The 24,424-nt window shown below is 57.9% G+C and overlaps 4 protein-coding genes across 12 annotated transcripts in view; 2 read left to right on the top strand and 2 right to left on the bottom strand.

Annotated features, from left to right (window-relative positions):
- Window positions 1-1,101: 1,101 nt before the first annotated feature.
- On the bottom strand, window positions 1,102-2,516 carry LOC133226273 (chloride channel protein ClC-Kb-like; the record flags this gene model as incomplete). The annotated part of the gene is made up of 6 exons (XM_061379600.1): window positions 2,293-2,516; window positions 2,072-2,200; window positions 1,837-1,965; window positions 1,605-1,744; window positions 1,418-1,495; window positions 1,102-1,180 (listed from the first exon to the last, which is right to left on the bottom strand). Coding segments are annotated over exons 1-6 (658 nt in total), but the record flags the coding sequence as incomplete, so codon positions are not given.
- Window positions 2,517-2,748: 232 nt separating this feature from the next.
- Window positions 2,749-3,855, top strand: HSPB7 (heat shock protein family B (small) member 7). The gene is made up of 3 exons (XM_061379601.1): window positions 2,749-3,068; window positions 3,172-3,305; window positions 3,642-3,855. The coding sequence occupies exons 1-3, from the start codon at window positions 2,942-2,944 to the stop codon at window positions 3,822-3,824; spliced, it is 444 nt and encodes a 147-aa protein (XP_061235585.1). The 5' UTR covers window positions 2,749-2,941; the 3' UTR covers window positions 3,825-3,855.
- Window positions 3,856-5,794: 1,939 nt separating this feature from the next.
- On the top strand, window positions 5,795-18,032 carry ZBTB17 (zinc finger and BTB domain containing 17). 6 transcript variants are annotated; one of them, XM_061379479.1, is made up of 17 exons: window positions 5,930-5,979; window positions 7,063-7,161; window positions 7,611-7,728; window positions 10,656-10,862; window positions 10,979-11,155; window positions 12,015-12,158; window positions 12,289-12,396; window positions 12,736-12,974; window positions 13,052-13,194; window positions 14,203-14,503; window positions 14,621-14,708; window positions 15,145-15,261; window positions 15,355-15,475; window positions 15,613-15,743; window positions 16,480-16,695; window positions 17,459-17,548; window positions 17,640-18,032. In XM_061379479.1, the coding sequence occupies exons 2-17, from the start codon at window positions 7,156-7,158 to the stop codon at window positions 17,918-17,920; spliced, it is 2,487 nt and encodes an 828-aa protein (XP_061235463.1). In that variant the 5' UTR covers window positions 5,930-5,979; window positions 7,063-7,155; the 3' UTR covers window positions 17,921-18,032. The 6 variants fall into 6 exon arrangements, with proteins under 6 accessions (XP_061235459.1, XP_061235458.1, XP_061235460.1 ...); XM_061379477.1 differs by having other exon boundaries at window positions 5,940-6,007; XM_061379475.1 differs by lacking the exon at window positions 7,611-7,728 and having other exon boundaries at window positions 5,795-5,979; window positions 12,018-12,158.
- Window positions 18,033-21,269: 3,237 nt separating this feature from the next.
- Window positions 21,270-24,424, bottom strand: part of SPEN (spen family transcriptional repressor) — a 66,954-nt gene continuing 63,799 nt past the window's right edge. For all 4 annotated transcript variants that reach the window (XM_061379510.1, XM_061379512.1, XM_061379513.1 and 1 more), the window contains 4 exons: window positions 23,987-24,400; window positions 23,079-23,273; window positions 22,429-22,587; window positions 21,270-21,767 (listed from right to left, as the gene is read on the bottom strand). In XM_061379510.1, coding sequence (XP_061235494.1) covers window positions 21,636-21,767; window positions 22,429-22,587; window positions 23,079-23,273; window positions 23,987-24,400 — 900 coding nt within the window. In that variant the 3' untranslated portion in view covers window positions 21,270-21,635. The remainder of the gene's footprint in view (window positions 21,768-22,428; window positions 22,588-23,078; window positions 23,274-23,986; window positions 24,401-24,424) is intronic.

Below are 24,424 nucleotides of genomic sequence, written 5' to 3'. Positions count from 1 at the left end.
GGGCCCGGTGGGGGTATGTTGGGGTGTGTGGTGGTTAATGATTTTGAAGTTCCACAGGGTCTTCTCGTCTTATGTGTTCATCCCTGCTTTTGCACGGGGAGATCAGTTTCACTGATTATCTGCAGGAGACAGTTAGGGCCTCGTTTAGCCATTCATACAGGTCTCGATTTATGGGACAATTGATTGCGCTACCTTTGCACGGTTAGGATACCGCGGCCGTTGAACGTTAGGTCACTGGGCAGGCGTCACCTTCAATACTTGTTTGGCTGAAGGCTATGTTTTTGGTAAACAGTCGGGCCCTGGGTTTGCCGAGTTCCTTTTGCAGATTTAAATCGCCCTGGGTATAGCGCTCCTGGGTTGGGTTGACAGGGTGCATTCAATGTTTGGTTTGAGGGGGGGGGGTAGTATTGTGGTTGTGCTGTGTAATGGTGGGTAGATTGGCGCTTTAGGGGGTTATAGTATCCTGGTTACTCGTTCTAGCATTAGTTCATCTATAGTTATAGGTTGGCCTGATTTATGGGGTGTAGGGAGTCGCGTTATTTTTGGATTTTTGGGTTATGGAGCTTTGACGCATTCTCTTTGGGTGGCTGCTTTAAGGCCCACGAGTGTTGGGGGGTAGGGGTTATCCGCTGATGGAGGTTGTGTCCTTATGTCAAAGGGGTTGTACCTCCTTTGAGTAGTTCTTAGTCTTTACATGGGGATTTTGGGTTATTTGTCTGGTGGGATGGACTAAGGGAGAACTTAAATTCGTTTTATCAGGCAACCAGCTATCACCCAGCTCGGTTGGCTTTTCACCTCTACTAACAAGTCACCCCACTCTTTTGCAACAGAGACGGGTTTGTCCTTGGTGACTGCTTGTAAGTAGCTCGCTTAGGTTTCGGGGTGGCAGGCTTAAGTGCTCTTTGTCTGGTTAGTTCTTGCTAAATCATGATGCAAGAGGTACAAGGGTTTATCTTTGCTATATGAAGCTTGGCTTTTCATTGCTATTTCATCTTTCCCTTGCGGTACTTTTTCTATGGCGCCCTATAGGGTTTTTCTATCACCTATACTAGGGTTTGGGGGTCCCCGGGGCGGGATGGGATGGGGTAGGGATGCTCTCACCGCTAATGGGTGCTCCGAACACTGTGGCTACGCCAACAGCTTGCGCTGCCACCAGCATCTCGTTCTGCTTGAACTTGTTCTGCAGGGCAGGGGGATGCTCACAACTCCGGGTTTTGGGGGGGGAAGTTAAAATCCCACTATTGTAAATAATTTAATATCCCTATGTATAGGGATATCTAATAATACAATTAGGGATATCTACTAATACAATATAATCCCTAAATTATTATTAGGGTTATCCCAATGAGATAATTTAAAATCCCTATTTTAGGAGGGGAATACCCCCCCTTTAATTTTTTGGGGGTGTCACCCCCACCTCATACTCCTTCATGACCGAGGTCCTCATCTTCCCCAGGTACACTGCAACCATGGTGGAGAGGTGCACAAAGGGCCCCTGGGTGCCAGGAAGGAGAATTAGAGGGGGGGGACACGACACTGGGTGACCTTCCACTGCCATCCCAGTACATAGGGATGCTGGGAGCCATTTCCGAGGGATCACTCACCACTTTGCCAAGGAAAACGGTGCTGCCGGCAGCCAGGGTGCAGGTCAACCCCACCACCTTGGCTCCGAAGTTCTTGATGGCCAAGTAGTCCTCCAGCACCACCCCAGTCAGGATGGTCTTCAGCTCCGGGATGCCAGAGCCTGACAGGGGGGGTATCCATGGTTTTGGGGCTCTCCCTGCTATCAGAGAGGAGTTCTGGGGAGTGGGGAAGGTTGGGATGCAGCCGACTCACCTCCAGAGTGAGGGGTGATGCTCTGGGAGAAGCCAGTGGAGAAGGTGGTCATCGCTATCGGGTATATGGTCCACGAGAGGTACTTGAGCACCAAAACATCACCGACCTCTTGGTAAAGCCACCGGTGGGCTGGAGAAGAGGCATCAGGAGGGGAGATGCTACCACCTCACCCCAACAAAGAGTCCCTCTCATCCTTGGTGAGCCCCCAAACGGGCAGGTGAAGCCCCTCATTTACCCTCATAGAGCCTGAAGACGACAAGGTCCATCATGAAGCTGATGGTGGCCATGAGGACCCCCAGGATGAAGAGGAAATACCAGTCCTCCCCAACACGGAAAAGCTGCCTCTTCACCCACTCCAGGCACCCTGTGGAGCATGTGTGTGTGTGCGTGTGAAAACAGGGTGCTGAGCCCCCCAAAACACCCCCGAAGTCCCTCTGCTTTGGGTTAGGATCTCACCTCGGAGCCTCCTGCGGGCTTTGGGGCAGGGTCTCCAGCTCTGCTCCGACACCAACACTCTCTCCTCTTCCTCTTCTTCCTCCCCAGGGACAGGGGGCTTCATCCTGGGGAGCTTTTGGGGGGACAGAACCAATCCCCCCCCTCTTTTTGCCAGCACCCCCTCACCGCTCCTCCCTCCTCGGCCTCCGCTGCAGCACTGAGGTTGCAAACAACCTCATTAGAAACGACCTTGAGGAAGGCACCGCGGACCCGCTCGGGCTGGAGTGAGCCGGGTTCTGCCCCCATCCATCCCCATCCCTTCCAGTCCTTCCCGGGGGGGCTCTTTAATGAGTAATGCCATTAATTCTCATTATTATTCGCTAATAGCAGGCAGCAGGCGGGCACGGCATTCCATGGTGCTGAGGGGGGAGGACGCACAGGGAAAAATTTCCACCCTCTCCAGCGCAAGACCTAAATTTAGCCCCTTTTACGAGAGCCCTGGCAGGCGGCCGGGCGCTGGAACCAGGCTTTAAAAGCTCCTCAAACCACCCCCCCCCTCTACGAAACAACCGGCCCCATTTCGCCTTCAGCAGGAGGAGGGCGAGGAAGAGGGGCCCTGCTCTTCCTCCCCAGCGGGAGCTGGGGCTCAGGGGGTGCGGGGAAGCAGTGGATGAACGTGCAATCGGCGCCTGCTTTCCTCTCGCAGCGCGGCTTCCACCGCTCGGCATCGCCCGCAGGCTCCATGGAGCTTTTTGGGAGCTTTGTGCGGCCCCGTGGGGAGACTTTGGGGTTCCCAGGTGAGGGTTTAGATGGGGGGGGCACCCCTGGTGAAGTGTGGGTGGGATACAAGAGGGGTTTGGGGGGACACCATCACTGACCCGCACCTCTGCTCCTCGGCAGCTCGGCCCGGCAGCACCGGCACCGTGAAGACCCTGGGTAACACCTATCAGTTCACAGTGGATGTGAGCGACTTCGCCCCCGAGGACATCATCGTCACCACGTCCAACAACCAGATCGAGGTGCACGCTGAGAAGGTGGGTGCTTCCTCCCTTCCCCGCTCACCCCCAAAGCGTAGGGGACCCCAAAATCCTCACCCAACTTCCTTAAGTCACCTTTTCCTCGTCTTTTTGCCCCCCGTTTCACGGGAGCAAAGCCCACAAGACCCAACAAATTCAAGCCTCGCAATCACCCATCCATGGGGGGGTGGCAACCAAACCCAGCACCTTTGTCCCCTGCTTTGTTGCCACTCACATCCCTCGGGGAGACAAATATTATCACCACACACAAGGCGTGCCCCATGCCTCACCCCAGGGCGGGGAACAACGAGTGCCCCCAAATCACCCCTTTTTCACCCATTTCCCCCTCCCCAGCTGGCTGCGGATGGCACGGTCATGAACACCTTCACCCACAAATGCCAGCTGCCCGAGGACGTGGACCCCACGTCGGTGTCGTCCTCGCTGGGGGACGATGGCACATTGACCATCCGTGCCCAGCGCCAGCCCAAGCATCCCGACCACGTCCAGCAAACCTTCCGGACTGAGATCAAGATCTGAGGGGCTGGGGGGGGGTCCTTTCCCCCCCCCCCCATCACCTCCCTCAGTCGTTATTTGGGTGGTTTAGGAAGGAGGTGGGGAACGGGCTCAGACCTGAGCGGTTGGCGTGGAGGGGTGCACCCCGTCACCCAGCGGAGAAACTCCGGATGGGATTCCCGGCTCCGGTGACTTTTAGCTGGCAAACGGGTTGATGGGGAAGATCCGGCGTGCCAAGAGCCCTGCCAGGAGGGAGGTTCCCTTCCCCGACCCTCAGCCGTCGCTTGTCTCTGTATATACAGCTTGGGATAAACCATAGAGAACGCCTGCCTCCTGCCTCTTGTTTTTAACCTTTCCTTGATGCTTTCCCCCCCACAAAGAGCTGCGGGTTCAGCCCCTTGGGAACAGGTACCACGAGCAATCCCCCTTTCCCAACCAAAACACGGGCCAGGCGCTGCCACAATTCCCCTGTGCCCCTGGCCACGTTTATTTCCAGCCCGGGGTGACTCATTCCTTCCCGGGCGCTCTATTTCGGAGCCATTCCCTCAGCGGTCCGGCTGCCATCCCACCTGGAAAGGCACCAAATCCTCCTCCTCCATCACCCACCCGCACCCACCACCCTTGGGGCAGCCCCAGGCAGTGCAATGGGGCAGCATGAAGGGCTGGCTTCATCTTGGGGCGGGCGGGGGGGGGATGCTCAGCACCATCTGCCCCTGTGTACACACAAACAGGGAGGCCCCGCTCCTGTTTATAGCTACCACAGAGCGCCCAGCTCGGGTTGCTGCTCCAGCTCTGAGGTCAGCTTGGCCCCTGGTTGTCCCTTTCGCCGCTCGGGGCTTGCAGCAGCACCCGTGGGGATGCGGGGGGACAGGAGCAGCTCCTCCATCACCTCCTCGGGTGCTGGGTCCGCAGCGCTGCTCCTCGCCCGGGGCACGTTGTGCTGCAGGGGGAGACAAGGAAAAGCGGTTAAAAGCTGCTAAAAAGCCCTTTAACTGCTATAAGCACCCCACTGGGAACTGGACCCACGGAGATACGGAGCAGCGGAGAGGTCCCGTTGTACATCCTTGCTGATGGGATGTGTCTGCTCTGCCCTGAAACGCCACCCCTGCGCGCTCAGGGCGAGCTGGTACAGTCACAGATTGCCATCTAGTGGTGACGGGCCACGGAATTCCAGGGAAAACGGGAGCACAATTCCCGGTTCCACCCCCCACCCCGCCCCGGAGCTGGTTTTGCACTGGGGGGGGCTCTGAAGCAGGGATCAGGGAGGGGACAGAGCAGAGCCCGGCGCACACAGACCCCGCAGCAGCTGTGGGCAGAACACGGGGAATGCATCCCTAAGGAGAAACAGGGATAGGAGGTGATGGAAACGGGTCCAAGAAGGGGATCCTGCCCCTCTGCTGCGCTCTGGGGAGACCTCACCTGGGGTACTGTGTGCAGTGCTGGTGTCCTCAGGATCAGGACATGGAGCTGGGGCAGCAAGAGGAGGAGGCCACCGGGATGCTCAGGGGCTGGAGCAGCTCCTGTATGGAGCCAGGCTGAGAACACTGGGGCTGCTCAGCCTGGAGAAGAGAAGCTGCGTGGAGACCTCAGAGCAGCTTCCAGTGTCTGAAGGGGGCTACAAGGATGCTGGAGAGGGGCTCTGCATCAGGGACTGTAGTGACAGGACAAGGGGTGATGGGTTCAGACTGAAACAGGGGAAGTTCAGGTTGGAGATAAGGCAGAAGCTCTTCCCTGTGAGGGTGCTGAGGCGCTGGCACAGGGTGCCCAGAGAAGCTGTGGCTGCCCCATCCCTGGCAGTGCTCAAGGCCAGGTTGGACACAGGGGCTTGGAGCAAGCTGCTCCAGTGGAAGGGGTCCCTGCCCGTGGCAGGGGCGGGAGGTGGAGGAGCTTTAAGGTCCCTTCCAACCCAAACCCTTCACGGCGCCTCAGCGGGTTCCTCTCATGGCTGCAACACTCCCTGCTCCTCAGGAGACACCCGCCCGCCATCACAGCGCTGTCATGGCGGCGCCCGGCTGTAGCAGCGGAGGCAACGGAGGGCGCCATTACCGGCCTCACCGCGCCCTTCTACGCATGCGCAGTGACCGAGCCGCGCCTGCGCCGCCGGTGGGAGGAGGAGGAGGGCGACGCCGCTTCCGCCCGGCGCCAAGATGGCGGCGCCCTTTGTCTGATCCGTGTCACGGTGAGCGCCGCCGGGCCCGGCATGGCAGGTAGCGGCGGGGGGGGGCGAGGGGGGCCTGTGGGTCGGCTGTGGGTCGGCTGTGGGGCATGGAGGAGGGGTTAGGGGGCTTTGAGGGGAAGAGGGCTGCGGCCTGGGCGCTGCTTGGGGGTCCCGCCCCCCAGAAGAAGCCGTTCTGGGGGACACCGCGGTGCGGAACCGCTGTTTCCATGACGGGGCCGGCGTTGGAGTCCCCCTCACCCCTTTAGCACTTGATGGGGGCCGTGACAGCTCGTCCTCGCCCGGGCTGCACCCCCGAACCCCCCCTCCCCAGGCCGGCACAGGGGTGGCTGGGGCTCACCCTCTGTGGGGGACACCTGTGCCCCCAGCGAGCCGTGGGGCGAGGCGAGCGGCCAAGCCTGCGCCCCACACGTGTGGGGCAGCCGCTGTCCCCCGGGGCACGGGTAGCGCTGACAGCACCGGCCCCCGGAGCCCGCATGGGGGGTGTCAGCAGCAGGAGAGCGCAGCAGCTCAAGGGGAAAAGGGTTTCTCGTCTGCCCGCATCGTCTCTGCCCCGCTGGCGGCCGTGCTGGCTGCACCTGCCCTCTGCAGGCATCACTCGGGCACAGGTGATGTGTGCCACCTTCCCTTCACCCCCTTTCTGCGTCGGAAGCTTGTGCTGGGTTCCCAGAGCTGGGGCAGCCCTCCTGAGGCCGGTTTTCCATGCGAAAACACGGATTTAGCCCTAAAATGCTGCAGAGATGGGCTGTTTCCTCAGCAGCAGCCCTGGCTCCCTGCCTGCTGCAGCACAGGGCTCCGGTTACCTGTGGGCACAGCGACAGGAGCTGCACCAGTGCATCCATGGGGAACCAAGGGCTGGGTGTTCAAGGGGGGCTGCCCGCAGTGTCCCTGCTCGTCCCTTTCCTCGCGTCCCCTCTCAGTTCCTTCTCACTGTGGGTTTTTGCTGCCTCTCATCACTCGTGACCATTTCTCTCCCCTTCTGGTTTCGCTGCTGACCACGGACAGAGCCCTTCTCTATTGCGTGACTTAGTGACACACCGGGTCCTGACCAGCCCTTAACCTCTGTGCTAACTGAAATCCTTGCAGGATCAGTGACTGGAAATGAGGACAGGCTCCCCTTCGCAGACACTGAAAGGAGTGGGGCTGCTCTGTTCCCCGAGCTGACACGCAAGGAGGGAGATGCCGGTAGGCAGAAAGTAACCCCTTCTTTCTATGTTCTCAGCATGAGCTTGGAGGGCTGGATGGGGACAGCATCAAAAGGCTGTGTTTAAACCACTGTTTTTTCCTGATTTATGGAGGTTTTGGGGTTTTTAATGGATAGGTGCTTGGGTGGCGGGTACCTGGGGAGATTAATGTCGTTAGAAGCTCAATGGAGCTTGTGTTGAAGCTCCATGGGAGCGTAGTCGCTGTATGAACACATGCAGCAGATGTGGGTGTTCTCATAACGAAGCTGCTCCATAATCCACTGGGTAATGAGAGACCCAGCAGTGGGGCTGGGAGGGGAAACAGTGCCCGGGTCCCTCTGACAAGGTGAAACTGGGGGTGACGTGGGTGGGTCGGTGACATTGGACCGCAGTGCGTTGAACACGTGAGTTTGGGGTTTAAAAGAGAGCTTTTCATCCCATTCCGCCCAGGATGGCTGCATAGAGGCTGACCTGAGCACTGGGAAAGGGGAATACTCTGAAGGAGAGCCACAGCCATCTCGGCCACAGCCTCGGTCCTCTGGGAATCTCCACTCCTTGCAGCACAGGGGTGAGTTCAGGCACCAGTGCTGGTTTATTGGGTTCTGTGACGTGTGCTAGGACAGTGCCACTGCTTTAAACAGCCAATAGTGTGGTGGAGCAGCAAGGCCTGGTTTGGGAATTGCCCTCCCTGGATCCATCCCTGTTTTGGCACATCCTGTTCGGTTGGGGAAGGAGGTGGATCTTGGCACTAGAGATGGGAACTGGCCTTGCCTGAGTAGTGACAAGGAACCAGGGTGGTGTTTTGGGTGCGCTTTAGGGGTTTTGAGCCCGGTATTTGGGATTTCTAAGGCTTGGACTCAGTGTGCAAAGGTGATCTCAGCTGGGGGGGACGTGGGGCGCTGCGTTTGTGTTCTTGTGCTCCAAGGAAGCCGTAACGTGGGGTTTACAGAGGGAAGCACAGAAAACAGGGAGTTTTTCCAGAGGCATTGCTTTTCTTGGGGTTTTGCTTCCTTTGCAAAGGTTGGGTGTGGAGCTGGGGCAGGTCCAAGCAGGGAGCAGCCAGATCATCACTCGCATGCAGAGTGCCTCCTACAGATTACCAGAAACAACCTTTCAGGCCACTGAACCATCCCGGTTTCTCAGGTCCCATTGCAGAGCTTTCCCAGCAAAGAATGCAGCATTGTTTATCCTGCTGGGAAAATCCCCCCCTGTTTCCCACAGCTTCCTTTGCAGACCTTACAGGGTTCTATAGACAGATTTTGATCCAAAGACTGATTTTTCTGGCTCTCAAGGGATGTATTTTGGGAGAGGCTGTGGGTGTTTGGTTAAACAGTAGAGCCGTGTTTTGGAGGGGAAGCTGGGGGAGAATGGCAGTGGTGAGTCAGTGAGTGGTATTCCTCATGGATCAGAGTTGGAACCAGCACTGTTGAATGTCTTTGCTGATGACATGGACAGCAGGATCAAGGGGACCCTCAGGTGCTGATGGCACCGAGCTGGGTGGTGCAGTCGACGTGCTGGAGGGAAGGGATGGGATCCACAGTGACCTGGGCAGGCTGTAGAGATGGGACCGTGTCAGCCTCATGAGGTTCAACAAGGGCAAGTGTGAGGTCCTGCACATGGGTTGGGGCAGTCCCAGGCACAGCTGCAGGTTTGGGGAGATTGGATGGAGCAGTCCTGGGGAGAAGGACTCGGGGCTGTTGGTCAATGAGAGGCTCCCCATGACCCGGCTTCAGTGAACGCTTGAGCCCAGAACCCCCCCGTGTGCTGGGCTGCACCCCCAGAGCGTGAGCAGCAGCTCAGGGAGGGGATCCTGCCCCTCTGCTGTGCTCTGGGGAGACCCCCCCTGCAGCCCTGCTCCAGCTCTGGGGCAGCAGCACAAGAGGGACCTGGAGCTGCTGGAGCGAGGCCAGAGGAGGCCATGGAGATGCTGCGAGGGCTGGAGCAGCTCTGCTCTGGAGCCAGGCTGAGAGAGCTGGGCTGGGGCAGCCTGGAGAAGAGAAGGCTCCTGAAGGGGAGACCTTAGAGCAGCTCCAGTGCCTAAAGGGGCTGCAGGAAAGCTGGAGAGGGGCTTGGGACAAGGGCCTGTAGGGACAGGCCAAGGGGAATGGCTTGAACCTGCCCGAGGGGAGACTGAGCTGAGCTCTTAGGCAGAAGCTCTTCCCTGTGAGGGTGCTGAGGCGCTGGCACAGGGTGCCCAGAGAAGCTGTGGCTGCCCCATCCCTGGCAGTGCTCAAGGCCAGGTTGGACACAGGGGCTTGGAGCAAGCTGCTCCAGTGGAAGGGGTCCCTGCCCGTGGCAGGGGTTGGAGCTGGATGGGCTTTAAGGTCCCTTCCAACCCAACCCAGGCTGGGATTCTGTGATGAATTACAAAGACACCCAGCACCTCTGGGGAGTGAATCTCTCTGTGCGTGCTCTGATGACGTTGGAGGTGTCTGGGCTTCTCGCTCCTGCTGGGAATGATTTTGGAAGCCGATTGATGCTTGACCAGAAGAGCTTTCACCAAGGCCGTTGCGAACACTCCCAGCAGACAGGAGGAGGCTCCCTCTGCCCATGGTGCTCACCCGCTGTGTCTGTGCACGCTCACATGGATCCAGAAGGGCCGTGCTCGCTGCTGCTGGGAATTAACCTGGTTTTATGGATCCAAACCTGTTGCCTTTCCCTGACCCGAGACTCCCTGAGCTGCTTTAAAGCTCTGGTAAAGTGGAACAGCAACTGCTGTGTGCTGGAAACCTTCTGAGAGCCACCGGGCATCGACTCAGCATCGAATCCAGGAGCGTTTCCCTGACCACAGCCTTGTTTCTTGCAGCACCCAGAGCTTTGGGGACTTCCTACCCTGGCAAGTTGAGCAGTAACAAGTCCCCATTTGCTTTCTCCTCCCTCCTTGCTCATTGCTTGCTCAGCAAGTGATGAAATGATCCCTTCAGCCCGTGTTTGCAGCATTCCTGAGCCAAAGCCGTGCTTCCAGCAGGGAGAGCTCCCTTTAAACACGCAATGCAAGGTGAAAATCCCTCAGCATCACGACAGAAGCACCTAAAATGGGCCGGAACTTAAAGCTTTGGATAAGTTCTTCCATGCTGTGCCCTCAGAGGAAGCAGTGGCACCCTCTGCTCACCAAAGGGATGATAGCAACAGGGTTCCTGCTTGTAGCTCGGACCACTTGAGGGGTAATCAATGCAGTTTAAATGCTGTTTGAAGGCAAAAAGTGCACTGACTGTTGAATGAAGCCTCTCCCCAGCCCTGTGCTGGTGTTGTGGCTGGTCCAGGAGAGGTTTTGGGTTGTGTTTGGTGCTGGAAGCAGGTGGCTGTAGCAAGAAGCCCTGGTTTTTAGCTAGCAGTGAGGTCAAGTTGTGGCTCATCTGTGCCTTTGAGATCTGGTCCTTCACAGACCTTCAGGCTCCTTTTGCTTCATGGCCCTTTCTGGTGTGGTACCAGCGTTTCAGAACCCGCCTTCACCCCCTTTTCCTGGCACTTATGGGTTCTTTTTCCTCCCCACAGCCATGGATTTCCCCCAGCACAGCAGCCAAGTCCTGGAGCAGCTGAACCAGCAGCGGCAGCTGGGCTTGCTCTGCGACTGCACCTTCGTGGTGGACGGCATCAACTTCAAGGCCCACAAAGCCGTGCTGGCGGCCTGCAGCGAGTACTTCAGGATGCTCTTTGTGGACCAGAAGGACGTGGTGCACCTGGACATCAGCAACGCAGCAGGTAGGGGGGGTTATCCCATGTCCCTCCGGGTGCTTTGGTGCCCAGGGTCTGCTGCTTCACACGCTCTGTGGCTGAGTGCTCAGTGGGTGTTCCTGGTTCTGTTGCCTCCCTTGCAGGCCTGGGCCAGGTTTTGGAGTTCATGTACACAGCTAAGCTAAGCCTAAACCCTGACAACGTGGAAGATGTGTTGGCTGTGGCGGGTTTCCTCCAGATGCAGGAGATCGTCAGCGCGTGCAATGCTCTAAAGTCCCTCAATGTGCCAGCAGAGAGCCCACAGCCCCCTGCCGAGCTCGGTGCGTACCCTCCTGCTTCCCAAAGTCTGAACCATGGAATGGTTTGGGTTGAAGGGAGCTTAAAGCTCCTCCAGCTCCAACCCCTGCCACGGGCAGGGACCCCTTCCACTGGAGCAGCTTGCTCCAAGCCCCTGTGTCCAACCTGGCCTCGAGCACTGCCAGGGATGGGGCAGCCACAGCTTCTCTGGGCACCCTGTGCCAGCGCCTCAGCACCCTCACAGGGAAGAGCTTCTGCCTTATCTCCAACCTGAACCTCCCCTGTTTCAGTTTTAACCCATTACCCCTTGTCCTATGGCTCCAGTCTCTGATGAAGAGCCCCTCTCCAGCATCCTTGCAGCCCCTTCAGACACTGGAAGCTGCTCTGAGGTCTCCACGCAGCTTCTCTTCTCCAGGCTGAACAGCCCCAGTGTTCTCAGCCTGGCTCCATACAGGAGCTGCTCCAGCCCCTGAGCATCCTCGTGGCCTCCTCCTCATGCTCCACCAGCTCCATGTCCTTATGCTGAGGACACCAGCACTGCACACAGGGCTGCAAGTGGGGTCTTATGCGATCAGAGTCAAGGGGCAGGATCCCCCCCTGAGCTGCTCTGGAGGTGCAGCCCAGCACACAGAGGGGGTGGTTCTGGGCTGTGAGCACAGCCCAGGAATGGTCCCACAACACAGCCACACTCTCTGGCCACCTTCCAGACCCACATCCTGGGTACATCTGGTGCACAGGGACGTCCAGATCTCCTCATGCAGCACCAGCAGCTGAAGAAACAATTCCTTCCATCCTCATGGGATTTGGGAAACCTTCTAGCAGCCGGTGGGGTGTCCCTGCTTGGGCAGCAGAAGCTGCATCCCTTTGCCTCTTCCCTCACAGCAGCTGACAAAGTGACCATTGAGGAGAAGCCACCACCAGCAGAAGCAGGGGGTGACCCTGACAAACCCAAGCTGGTTCCTCCTGACCTGGAGGGGAAGGAAGAGCCTCCCAAGGCGCAGGCGGAGCAGCTGGGTGCCCAGGAAGGTGAGCACCAAGGGCTGGCACCCCAAATCCTGCATCACCCCCCCCCCAGCACCCCCTGTCCTGCTGCCAGGCCCCTCTGCATGGAGCCAGCGTGCTCCTGGTGGTGCCTGAGGAGCTCTCTTGCTTCCAGGGGCAGATGCTGCTGCACCAGAGGGTCCCAGCACCGCAGGTCCTGGCTGCCCGGAGAGCGTGGTGAGCGGCAGCAGCAGCCCCGCAGCGCAGGGCACTGGAGCAGGAGGTGTGTTGGGGAGCCAGGGGGTGGGGGGGGCTTTGCTGCCTGCCCATTGGCATCCAGCAGAGCTGACCCCAGCCTGGGCAGGGGTCGGAGCCTGGGTTCCTGTGCAGGGATGTCTGTGTGAGGTGTGCTGCACCAGCGCTGCCTCCCGTGGGTCACGGGAGCTGTGGGAGCAGTGCTCATGGGGCAGGGTTGGGAAGTGCTCCTGTGTCCGTGCAGGTGGGGGGGTTTGGGGCTGATAACCTGCAAATGCAAAGCGGCTCCAGGCGGGGGTCTCAGCACCAGCCCCTTGGGTTCTGCTGCTCTCGGTCTTCACCACCCGCATCTTCGAACTCTTCATAGAGGTGGAGGTGGAAGGGAAGGAGGAAGAGGGGGAAATGACAGCAGAGGAGGAAGAGGAGGCCAAAATTCCTGAGGAAGAGCAGCCCCGGTTGGAAAACGGAGAAACCACAGAGGATAATGAATGTGGGAGCACTGACTCCGGGCAGGAGAACTCGGGAGAATCCCGACTGCTGCGCTCAGGCACTTACAGCGACAGGACCGAGTCCAAAGCCTACGGCTCGGTCACACACAAGTGTGAGGTGAGGCCGGTCCCAGCGGCCGTGGTGGCTCTGGTGCGCTGGGAACACCGGGTGCCATTGTCCCTGTGTGCCCCCAGGACTGCGGGAAGGAGTTCACCCACACCGGGAATTTCAAGCGGCACATCCGCATCCACACGGGCGAGAAGCCCTTCTCCTGCAGGGAGTGTAACAAAGCCTTCTCCGACCCGGCCGCATGCAAAGCCCATGAGAAGACCCACAGGTACGGGATGGGGAGAGCTTGGGGAGGCTGCGGTGGCTGGGGAGGGCTGGAGGAAGAGGTTGGTGTTGGTCCAGCACCCACCGAGGGCTCAGCGCTGTGGGGATGGAGGCTCCGAGCTGCTCACGGGGATGGGACCGGCCATGGGAAGGGGTGGAAAGTGGGGCTTTTGCCACAGAGGGTCACATCCCAAGGAAATCTGTTGGGGTGTCCGGGAGGGAATACCTGTCCGTGCTGCCCTCCCTTGGTGGGTTGCTTTGGGACATCCTGTGGGGACCGGAGGGGTCTGGCTCAGGGTGGGGGAGCTCAGGTGGGGAGGAGTGGAGCTTGGTTGAGGGATGCTGGAGCTCAGATGGGGAGAGCAATGGAACTTGGATGGGGAGCACTGGAGCTCACATCAGGGTGATGGAGCTTTGATGGGGGAGCTGGAGCTCGTTTTGGAGTAGTGGAGCTCAGGTTGGAGGCGGTGGAGCTCAGGTTGGAGGTGGTGGAGCTTAGGTTGGGGATGCAGGAGCTTGGCTGGGGTGCACTGGAGCTCACATCAGGGTGCTGGAGCTTTGATGGGGGTGCTGGAGCTCATATTCCACGTATTGGAGTAGTGGAGCTTGGGTTGGAGGTGATGGAGCTCGGGTTGGGGATGCTGGAACTTGCCTGGGGTGCACTGGAGCTCAGATCATGGTGATGGAGCTTTGATGGGGGTGCTGGAGCTTGGAATAGTGGAGCTCAGATTGGGAGCGGTGGAGAGAAGGTTGGCGGTGATGGAGCTTGGGTTGCATGTGATGGAACTTGGGTCAGAGGTGATGGAGCTCGGGTTGGAGGTGATGGAGCTCGGGTTGGCAGTGACGGAGCTCAGGTCGGAGGTGATGGAGCTCAGGTTGGGGATGCTGGAGCTCAGGTTGGGGATGCTGGAACTTGCCTGGGGAGCACTGGAGCTCCGATTGGGGTGGGTGAGCTGGGACTGGGGGCTGTGGAGCTCCGCACCCCAGTTCCTCCCCTGGCCGTGCCCCCCAGCCCGCTGAAGCCGTACGGCTGCGAGGAGTGCGGGAAGAGCTACCGGCTCATCAGCCTGCTCAACCTGCACAAGAAGCGGCACACGGGGGAGGCCAAGTACCGCTGCGACGACTGCGGCAAGCTCTTCACCACCTCGGGCAACCTGAAGCGGCACCAGCTGGTGCACAGCGGGGAGAAGCCCTACCAGTGCGACTACTGCGGGCGCTCCTTCTCCGACCCCACCTCCAAGATGCGGCACCTCGAGACCCACGACACCAACAAGGAGCACAAGTGTCCCCACTGCGACAAGAAGTTCAACCAGGTGAGCTGGGCTCCGGCCCCGCACCCGTTTGGATCCCTCTGGAGGAGGATGAGGATGATGGTGATGATGATGGTGATGATGGGAGGAGGAGTCTGCATCGCTCTGTGTTGTCCCCAGGTGGGGAATTTGAAGGCTCACTTGAAGATTCACATCGCGGATGGGCCCCTCAAGTGCCGGGAGTGCGGCAAGCAGTTCACCACATCAGGTAGTGTGGGGCTGGGGGGCTGAGGGGTGAGGTTGGGTTGGGTTGGGACCGGAGGGAGGATTTCAAGCTCCTACTGTGGTGCAGTCACGTTTCCCCCTCTACCGGGCATTTCCCGTTGGACTGGGCCCCAGGAATGCTCCTAGAAGGAGCCTTAGATCTGGGTTTTGGGGAGGGGGAATTCTCCTCCCATCTTCCCAAACCACTGCGGAGCTGGAGGGGTCCACGTGAGCCCAACAGCATCTCTCTGTCCCCTCCAAACCCAACACTTGTTCTGCCTGTCCCCACCACCACGTTATCCCCATCCTCGGCTGTGTGCGAGGTGCCCCTCGATCCCTCTGTAAGCATTCCCAAGGGAGCTTCCAGGGTGCTGGGAAGGAGGGACTGGGGGGTGCTGGTGTCCCCGTGCCCCGCAGCTGAGCCCTGTCTGCTCCCACAGGGAACCTCAAGCGGCACCTGCGGATCCACAGCGGGGAGAAGCCCTATGTGTGCGTCCATTGCCAGCGCCAGTTCGCCGACCCCGGGGCGCTGCAGCGGCACGTCCGCATCCACACGGGTAAGGAGCCTCCTCTGTGCTGCCCCACTGCATCTGGGAGGGGAACCTCAGAGTCCTTGACCCCCCCTGCACCCTTCCTATGGTGTTCCACAGGGGAGAAGCCGTGCCAGTGCTTGATCTGCGGGAAAGCCTTCACCCAGGCCAGCTCCCTCATTGCCCACGTGCGGCAGCACACGGGGGAGAAGCCCTACGTGTGCGAGCGCTGCGGGAAGAGGTGAGGCTCCAGCATGGGAATGCGGGGTGGAGGTGCCAGTGTGGGACCCCTGGGGACAGGGAGCGCAGTGACAACTCTGTGTGTGTGTGTGTGTGTGTGTGTGTGTGTGTGTGTGTGTGTGTGTGTATCCCCCCCAGGTTCGTGCAGTCCAGCCAACTGGCCAACCACATCCGCCACCACGACAACATCCGGCCCCACAAGTGCACTGTCTGCAACAAGGCCTTTGTCAACGTGGGCGACCTCTCCAAGCACATCATTATCCACACCGGTGAGTGCACGAGGCTCCAACCCCTCCATTCTTAACCACCCTGCCTGTCTTTAACTGAACACAGCCCAGCTTCAGTGAGCGCTTGAGCCCAGAACCCCCCTCCATGTGCTGGGCTGCACCCCCAGAGCGTGAGCAGCAGCTCAGGGAGGGGATCCTGCCCCTCTGCTGTGCTCTGGGGAGACCCCCCCTGCAGCCCTGCTCCAGCTCTGGGGCAGCAGCACAAGAGGGACCTGGAGCTGTTGGAGCGAGGCCAGAGGAGGCCATGGAGATGCTGCGAGGGCTGGAGCAGCTCTGCTCTGGAGCCAGGCTGAGAGAGCTGGGCTGGGGCAGCCTGGAGAAGAGAAGGCTCCTGAAGGGGAGACCTTAGAGCAGCTCCAGTGCCTAAAGGGGCTGCAGGAAAGCTGGAGAGGGGCTTGGGACAAGGGCCTGTAGGGACAGGCCAAGGGGAATGGCTTGAACCTGCCCGAGGGGAGACTGAGCTGAGCTCTTAGGCAGAAGCTCTTCCCTGTGAGGGTGCTGAGGCGCTGGCACAGGGTGCCCAGAGAAGCTGTGGCTGCCCCATCCCTGGCAGTGCTCAAGGCCAGGTTGGACACAGGGGCTTGGAGCAAGCTGCTCCAGTGGAAGGGGTCCCTGCCTGTGGCAGGGGTTGGAGCTGGAGGAGCTTTAAGGTCCGTTCAACCCAACCCATTCCATGGTTGTAACCACCCCCCCCAACCCCTCCTCTCCCCCCTCCCAGGGGAGAAGCCGTTCCTGTGTGATAAATGTGGCCGGGGCTTCAACCGTGTGGATAACCTGCGCTCCCACGTGAAGACCGTGCACCAGGGCAAGGCTGGGATCAAAATCCTGGAGCCGGAGGAAGGCGACGAGGTCAACATCGTCACGGTGGCCTCCGATGACATGGTGACACTGGCCACCGAGGCGCTGGCTGCCACCGCCGTCACCCAGCTCACCGGTGAGCCTGGGGCCTTCCTGGAAGGGAACCTTCCAGAGGGTGCAGCTTGGGGGCCCTGGAGCCATCCGGAAGTGAGGCTTATCCATAGGGTGCAGCTTAGCGGGCCCAGGAGCCAGTCTGGAAGGGAAGCATCCATAGGGTGCAGTCTGTGGATGTAGGAGCTGTCCCAGAAGCAAGGTTTATCCATGGCAAGAGCCATTCTGGAAGGAAAGCTTATTCATAGGGTGCCGTTTGGGGGTCTCAGACCCGTTCCGTAAGGGAAACTTACCCTTAGGGTACAGCTTGGGGGTCCTGGAGCCATCCCAAGAGCCAAGTTTATCCATAGGGTGTAGTTTGGGCACCACAAGAGCCATTCTGGGAAGCAAACGTACCCATAGGGTTCAGTCTGGGGATCCAGGAGCCACTCCAAAAGTGAGGTTTATCCACAGGGTGCAGCGTGCGGGTTCCAAGAACCATTCCAGAAGGGAGAATTAGCTACAGGGTGAAGTCCGAGGGACTTGGAACCATTCTGGAAGGGAAACTTACCCATAGGCTGCAGCCTGGGGATTTTCCATTCCAAAAGCGAGGTGTATCCATGATGTGCAGCCTGGGGCTCCTGGAGCTATCCTAAAGGATACTGGAGGCTCATCCATGGGGTGCAGCACCCATTGCTGTGCCCTTGAGGCTGGGAACCAGCACAGCCCAGCTGGACCCCACAATGGGCACATCCCCGCATCCTGCTCCGGCCGGGATCCCCCTCATCCCTTTTCCCCCTCTCCCGCAGTGGTGCCGGTGGCGGCTGCCGTGACCGCGGATGAGACCGAAGCACTTAAAGCCGAGATCACCAAAGCAGTGAAGCAAGTGCAGGAGGCGGGTGAGCAGCAATGGGGACATGGGTGGGGGGGCTCAACCCTCTGCCCCCATCCCATCCCATCCCATCCATCCCAACCCCTTTTCCCTCGCAGATCCCAACACCCAGATCCTTTACGCCTGCGATTCCTGCGGGGAGAAGTTCCTGGACGCCAGCAGCCTGGCGCAGCACGTCCGCATCCACACGGCCCAGGCCCTCGTCATGTTCCAGGCCGACACGGACTTTTACCAGCAGTACGGCCCCGCCGGCGCCTGGCACACGGAGCAGGTCATTCCCGCTGGAGAGCTCCTCTTCCGCACCCGGGATGCTGCCTCCGAACCCCCCCCGGCCCCACAGCCGGCGGCTGGAGAGGGGCAGCCCCCCCACAGCGAGTGACCCCTCACCACCCCCCCCCCCCCCCTTCGCCTTTATTTAAGAGACAGTGCTGGGAATGGGTGTAAAAAGTGGATTTTGGGAAGGAGATGGAATAAATGGCAATATTTTCTAAGGGGTGGTGCTTGGAGCAGGGGATGGTGCTGGAGGTTGCCCCCCCCCCCCGGGTGATGCTGGGGGGGAAGAGGTGGGGGCACAGAGCTGGAGCCTAATGGGGGCTCTTCAAATCTTCATTGAATCACTGCCAAGGGTGGGATCTGCTGGAAATGGGGATAATGAAGATGGAAAAGGGTCCTTCAGGGTTTGCATCAGGATGGGTGGGGGGCAGGTTGAGGGGTGGCTCCGGCCTCACATCCAGGTTTTTCCCAGGGGCACAGACCCCATCCCAGGGGTCCTGGAGGCAGGATCAGGCCCGAGTTCCCCCCCTCCTCAGGATGCAGGATGGATGCAAGGGCACCCCTATGGCTGCTGTGGGCACTGTCAGACCCTTCACATTCCCTGTGTCCATGTCTGTGTCTGGAGCTGGGATCAGGCCTGGGTCACCCTCAGCCACCTTCAGGCCCTCCAGGGGTGGGTGCAGGGCCTGACGGACACAGACAGGGCATGGACAGATGGACACAGGGATGTGGAAACCGCTGGGGTTTGAGTGGAGCCTTTGGGGCAGGACCTGGTGTTATGCCAGGGGGATGGAGACGTCCATGTGTCTGTGTGTGCCCCGTCCTTGTGTCCATCTGCACATCCACCCATCCCTGCATCCACCCACACCAGTGTCCCTGGGTCCATCTGTCCATGTGGCCACAGCACAGCCCATTCCCTGCTCCCCCCCCAGCAACAGGGCCACATGGACAGAGGGACACCAGGACAGGGTCTGTGCCCTTTGGACACACGGACAGTCACAGCCGCACTGATGGGACGGTTGATGGGCACATGGAAAGTGCCCATCCAGCCAGGTGCACACAGGCAGGGACGCAGGGACTGTTCCAAGGCCAGAAGGATGTACAGGCAGAGCCCCAGCCAGCTGGACACACGGACACATGGATGAGTGGATGCACAGAGGTCTGTGCCATGTTCAACTAGAACCATGGGTTGCTGCAGGGCCCAACAGACTGTATGGATGGTTGGATCCAGCTGGACAGACGGACAGGAGCGTGTTCAGTTGGACACGGGGGTGGTTGCTCACCGGCTGGACCAGGCAGACAGACGGACAATTGCACATCCCGCTGGATACATGCATACCTGTATGTGCCACCAGACAGACAGACCCATGTGCATGCAGTCACCTCCTCAAACCATTGGCATAAATTCCCTCTTCCACCCCCAAAACCTGGACTTTTTCTGCCCCATTCACAATCCCTGTCTCCAGACACACGGACTGACGGGCAGAGGCCGGTTTGTCCACCCACCCATCCATAGAAGCATCCGTCTGTCCCCGACTCCAATCCATGTGTCCATCCCTACCCCGGGGCTCTGGGAGGGTGCTCAGGCCCCATCCCAGCTCCAGGCACACGGAGGGGCACAGCCACATAGACCATGGGGTGCCCACTCGTGGCTTCATGGCAGAGCCATACACGTGGTTCCACATCCAACTGCCCATGTCCATGCCCATGTTCACACGGCGGTGCTGCTGGGGGGCCTCAGGCCTGATCCTGCCTCCAGGGCCCCCAGGACCCCCCTTGGGGTGTCCGTGCCTGCAGGATGAGTCTGGAAATGGATCCCCCCCATCCATCCCCATGTCCCCCTGTGCCAGCAGCCCCATTCCCAGCCCTGAGGGGGGCAAAAGGCACAAAGGCTGTGGCTGGAGCCAGCACGGACCCCCCCAGACACCAACACAGGAGGGGGACGAGGGTCCCCCCCCATTTAACCACTCCCAGGGCATCCACATCTTCTCCTCAATCTCACTTTTTACCAAATCTGCTCGATTTTAACCCATTTGCACCAGCAACACCAATGAACTGAGGGGCTCAGTGGCTCCCAGCATCGCACCATTCCCAAACCAGAGCCCAGCGTTGGTTTTGGGTGTAAAACCAGTGAAAAAGGTGAATCCTGCTGCTTGGGTTTAACGCTGGTGCTTTAAAGCAAGAAGGTGGCATTTTGAGTCATTGTGATATTAAAAGTGGGAGGGAAAAAAATGGCAACTTTTGGTTTCCAAGCCCCATTTCTGGGGAAAAATCAAGAGATTTGGGTGATGCCGCTCCCAATGCCTCCGATGGTTCCAAACCCAACCCCGCCGCGGCCCAGGGAGCACAAAGGGGCGCCGAGTGTTTTGTATTTTTTAATAAAGTTTGTAATCCAATGGACACACAAAACAAAACTGGAGGGGGAAAAAAAAACAACAACAACAAAAAAAAAAAAAACAACAAAAAAAACCAACAGAAACAAACAAAAAATAAAACAAAACCGGGGAAAAAAGAAACCAGTTCCATAAATTAATAAAGTGTTATTGGGGGGGAAGGGGGGGAAGTCTTTGTACAAGTGTAAAACACTTCCACAGCGGATGAGGCGGGGGTGGTTAAATGAAGCACTTACAAATGGGTGACGATACAAAGTCTGAGTATGAAAATAAGATTTTTTTTTTCCTCTGAAAACACGTTTTTTTTTGTTTTGTTTTTGCCTTTTTTTGTTTTTGTTTTTGTGGTTTTTTTTTTTGTCGTTTTCTCTTTTTTTTTCTTTTTTTGGCACAGATTAAAAAAAAAATGTATGTCGTGGGGAATCTGAATTTTCTTTTTTTTCTTTTCTTTTTTTTTCCTTTTTTTGTTTTTTTCCGTCTTTTTTTTAAAGTCAGTATTATATATATTTATATATATTATATATATATTTATATATACACACACCCACTGAGTTCTGCATATCCCACCGGGAAGGAAACAAAAAAAAATCTCTCCCTTTCGCGTTGTGTTTGAGGGTTTTTTTCTGTCTATTCTCTCATTTTCGTTGGGTTTTCCTTGGGTTTCGCAGTGTAAACTGTACATCCCAGATGAGGAGAAGACGCTGCAGCGGGAGGCGAGCGCAGGAGAGGGATCACATCCAGAGCGGAACGAAAACCAGGGATGGGGAGGAGGAAAAGAAGGGATAAAGAAAACCAAGCGATCAAGTCAACTGAAACCAACTCAAGCGGAGGGGGTGATGTGTGAAATGCTCCTTGACCCACGGATCTCGGCGGAAGGCCCCAGGTTTCCAAGTCCACGGCGCGTTTCGATGTGTGTCAGGAACATCCAGAGCGTCACAGCGTGTCTCCAACTGTGCAAAGGTCCGAGTCACTCATTTAGTGCAAAGGCAGTTCAGGTTCTTTTTTATTTTCTTTTTTTTTTTTTTTTCCTTTTTTTTTGTTAAAAAAAATAAGCCATCCTTTGTCTTTTTCTTTTTTTTTTTTCCCCAAAAGGAGGCACGGGAACCCCAAACCAGGCGCCTGCTGAGCGCAGCCGTTGTCCATAAGCTAAAGCAATATGTAAACATCCAGGGGAGCAGCTCCCCAGCGACAGTTTGATCAGGGCAGGAGGCTGGTATCTGGCAGCATTATCTTGGTTCATTCCTTTCTCTCTTGCTTTTTTCTCTGTGTTTTTACCGGAATTCTCTTTTTTTCTGGGTGGTTTTGGGGGGCTCGTTCGGGGTTGGTTTGTGGGGGTTGGGTTGGGTTTTTTTGCTGCAGGGCCTTGGAAGAAAGAAAACAGAAAGGACTCAAAAACTCAAACCCGACTCGAGTCAGTGCGCGGCGGAGGGCTCACACGGAGGCGATGACGATCATCAGGTGAGGGGAGATGTTGGAGATGCTGGCGAGCAGGTCCGGGGCCAGGCGGGAGAGGTGGCTTTCCGAAAACTCACAGGGTGGGAAGATCTGCAGAACGTAGGCAGGCTGCGAGGAGGGAAAAACAGGGATCAGGGCGGGCAAGGGGGGATAAAATGAGTGGGGTTTGGGTGTTTAAGGGCTCAACTGGCACAGCTGTGTTCAAAAGGGGATGCTGTTCGGTGTGGTTCCAAAGGAAGGGAGATTTTCCACCCCAGGGATGTCAGACCTGGCTGGTTTTATCAGGAAAGGCAGAAAAATTCCCATTAATCATTCCAGCGCTGACGGCTCGTTCTGGGCTGTTTGCACCCAGGGAACACATTCAGTCTGATTCAATGCAGCAACACACCTGCAGTCAATGTTCCCCATCACCCAACATCTTGTCTTTAGGTGGCCAAGAGCAAGAAATCCCTAGGTATCCTGGAAAAATCAGGATACAACAACAAAGAGCTCTTCAGAAGAGCTGGAAAATGGGCTTGGTTTGGTTTGGGCTGGAGCAGCAGTGAACAAATATTTGGGGGCTTTGGGGGATCATCTTCAGTAACTACATCCGTTATATTGGTGCCGGTTTGACCAGTGATGTAAGAAGCCAGCACAGTAAATGTGGGGGATTTAACACCAAACCAGGCAGCTCAACTACACCCTTAAGCAAAGACGGCCAGGCTGGATACATCCCATTACCTATCAATGTAGTTTATCTACAGCATTCCAGGGCTTTCCCTGCCCATACCTGGTTAGAGCCGGGGTTGGGCACGTTGATGATTCCTGCAGCCTGCTTGGCCTGCAGGTAGCTGATGAACGCAGCCTTGAGCGACTCCGTCTGATTCACCACGTCCTCCTGGTCTCGGCCGCAAGGCAAGGCCAGCAGCAGGCAGTAATCGCTCTCCACCTGGAAGAAGATGCACTCATGAAGGCAGATGTTTGCTGGGAATGGGCCTCTTCCTGACACACATCCATTATCCACAGTGGAAAATCCTCTCTCTGAACCCCTACCAAGTTACAGCAGACGTGCTGACAGCTCAGCTGGGCCAGCCCATGGTGAAAAGGACTGCAACCCAGTTTCCACAGCCCTGAATTCCACTTCCCACCTTACTCAGACTGCTGGAGGCAGCAGGAATTTGTTCCAGGGCTGAGGGATGGGTGACTTCAAAGGCTTCCCACCTCCACTACTCCCTTTAGTACCAATGCAGTAGCAATCTGTACCACACGCTCTCTGGGATGCAGGAATCACACCAACCTCCTACCAGACCCCCAAAATAACGTGACAAAAGCAACAAACACCCAAGTTTCTGTCAGTTTTGTTACCCAGCTGGTTAAGACCAGCCCTGTTTCGGTCACACAGGTTTTACCTGTCCCCAGACACCCGTCCCAGCCCCTCACCATCATCCTGCGGGCTACTCCCTCCAGCTGCGAGGCCTCGAGCCGCATGCGCTGGGCGATGCGCAGGGGGGGGCCCCCCTCGGGCGCCGGCAGTGACCGGTGAGCCAGGACGTTGTTACCGGAGACAAAGTGGAGCTGAACGGCGGCCGTGTCGTTCTTCAGAGCCAAGAGGCCCTGCCAGACAATGGGGTATTTCTGGGAAGAGAGGAGAGGGAATATTAAACACAGACAAAGGACATGGAGCTGCTGGAGCGAGGCCAGAGGAGGCCATGGAGATGCTGCGAGGGCTGGAGCAGCTCTGCTCTGGAGCCAGGCTGAGAGAGCTGGGCTGGGGCAGCCTGGAGAAGAGAAGGCTCCTGAAGGGGAGACCTGAGAGCAGCTCCAGTGCCTAAAGGGGCTGCAGGAAAGCTGGAGAGGGGCTTGGGACAAGGCCAAGGGGAATGGCTTGAACCTGCCCGAGGGGAGACTGAGCTGAGCTCTTAGGCAGAAGCTCTTCCCTGTGAGGGTGCTGAGGCGCTGGCACAGGGTGCCCAGAGAAGCTGTGGCTGCCCCATCCCTGGCAGTGCTCAAGGCCAGGTTGGACACAGGGGCTTGGAGCAAGCTGCTCCAGTGGAAGGGGTCCCTGCCTGTGGCAGGGGTTGGAGCTGGATGAGCTTTAAGGTCCCTTCCAACCCAAACCCGGCTGGGATTCTGCAATTAACGGTGCCTTATTGTGAGGCTCTCATAAACGTGGCTAAAATTCACCAGGGAGAGAAAGAGCCCAGAAAGCTGACAGATATCCACCTCCTTTGCTATGACACAAGAGGTCAGTTTTGGTACGAGAGGCCAAGCTACAGAGAAGCTGATTTTTTCTCCCTGGACAAGGAGCACGAGGCTCCCTGGCCAGAAGAGGACGGAGCGATACTCACCGTCAGAAGCTGAACCATATCCACAGGTCTCTGCGACACAGGGTGAGGAGATGGCTCCTGTTTGAGAGCAGACTGGGGCTCGGGGCGATTGAGGGGCAGCCCCGGCAGCGCCCCAGCACCGGATGTCGTGGGGATAAACATGGATTGCTTGGGAACAGCCTGGGGTTGGTGCGGTGATGGAAGCTCCTGCTTGATTGAAATGGCCACAGGCGAGGGGTAGGAGGTCTGGCCAGTGTCCCCTTGTGCCCTCTGAAGGTGGACGTGAGGGTCTATCTGCGCTGCATGCCTATTTACAGTGGGGTGGTGACTCTGCTCCGGCCCTGCTGCCGCTGGGCCCTTGGGATCCTGAGGGATCTGAGGGGTCTTGCTGCGAACTGGCTGGCTGGGGTGCGAGTGTTCGCCCTCCGACAGACCCTGGGAAGCAGGCGGTGGGGAGAA

The sequence above is a fragment of the Neopsephotus bourkii genome, unplaced genomic scaffold (assembly GCF_033783945.1).
Source record: "Neopsephotus bourkii isolate Nb327-2 ecotype Australia unplaced genomic scaffold, CSIRO-AGI_Nbou_v1 NB_1778, whole genome shotgun sequence".
Taxonomy (NCBI): domain Eukaryota; kingdom Metazoa; phylum Chordata; class Aves; order Psittaciformes; family Psittacidae; genus Neopsephotus; species Neopsephotus bourkii.
This window is presented reverse-complemented; position numbering and strand designations above follow the sequence as displayed.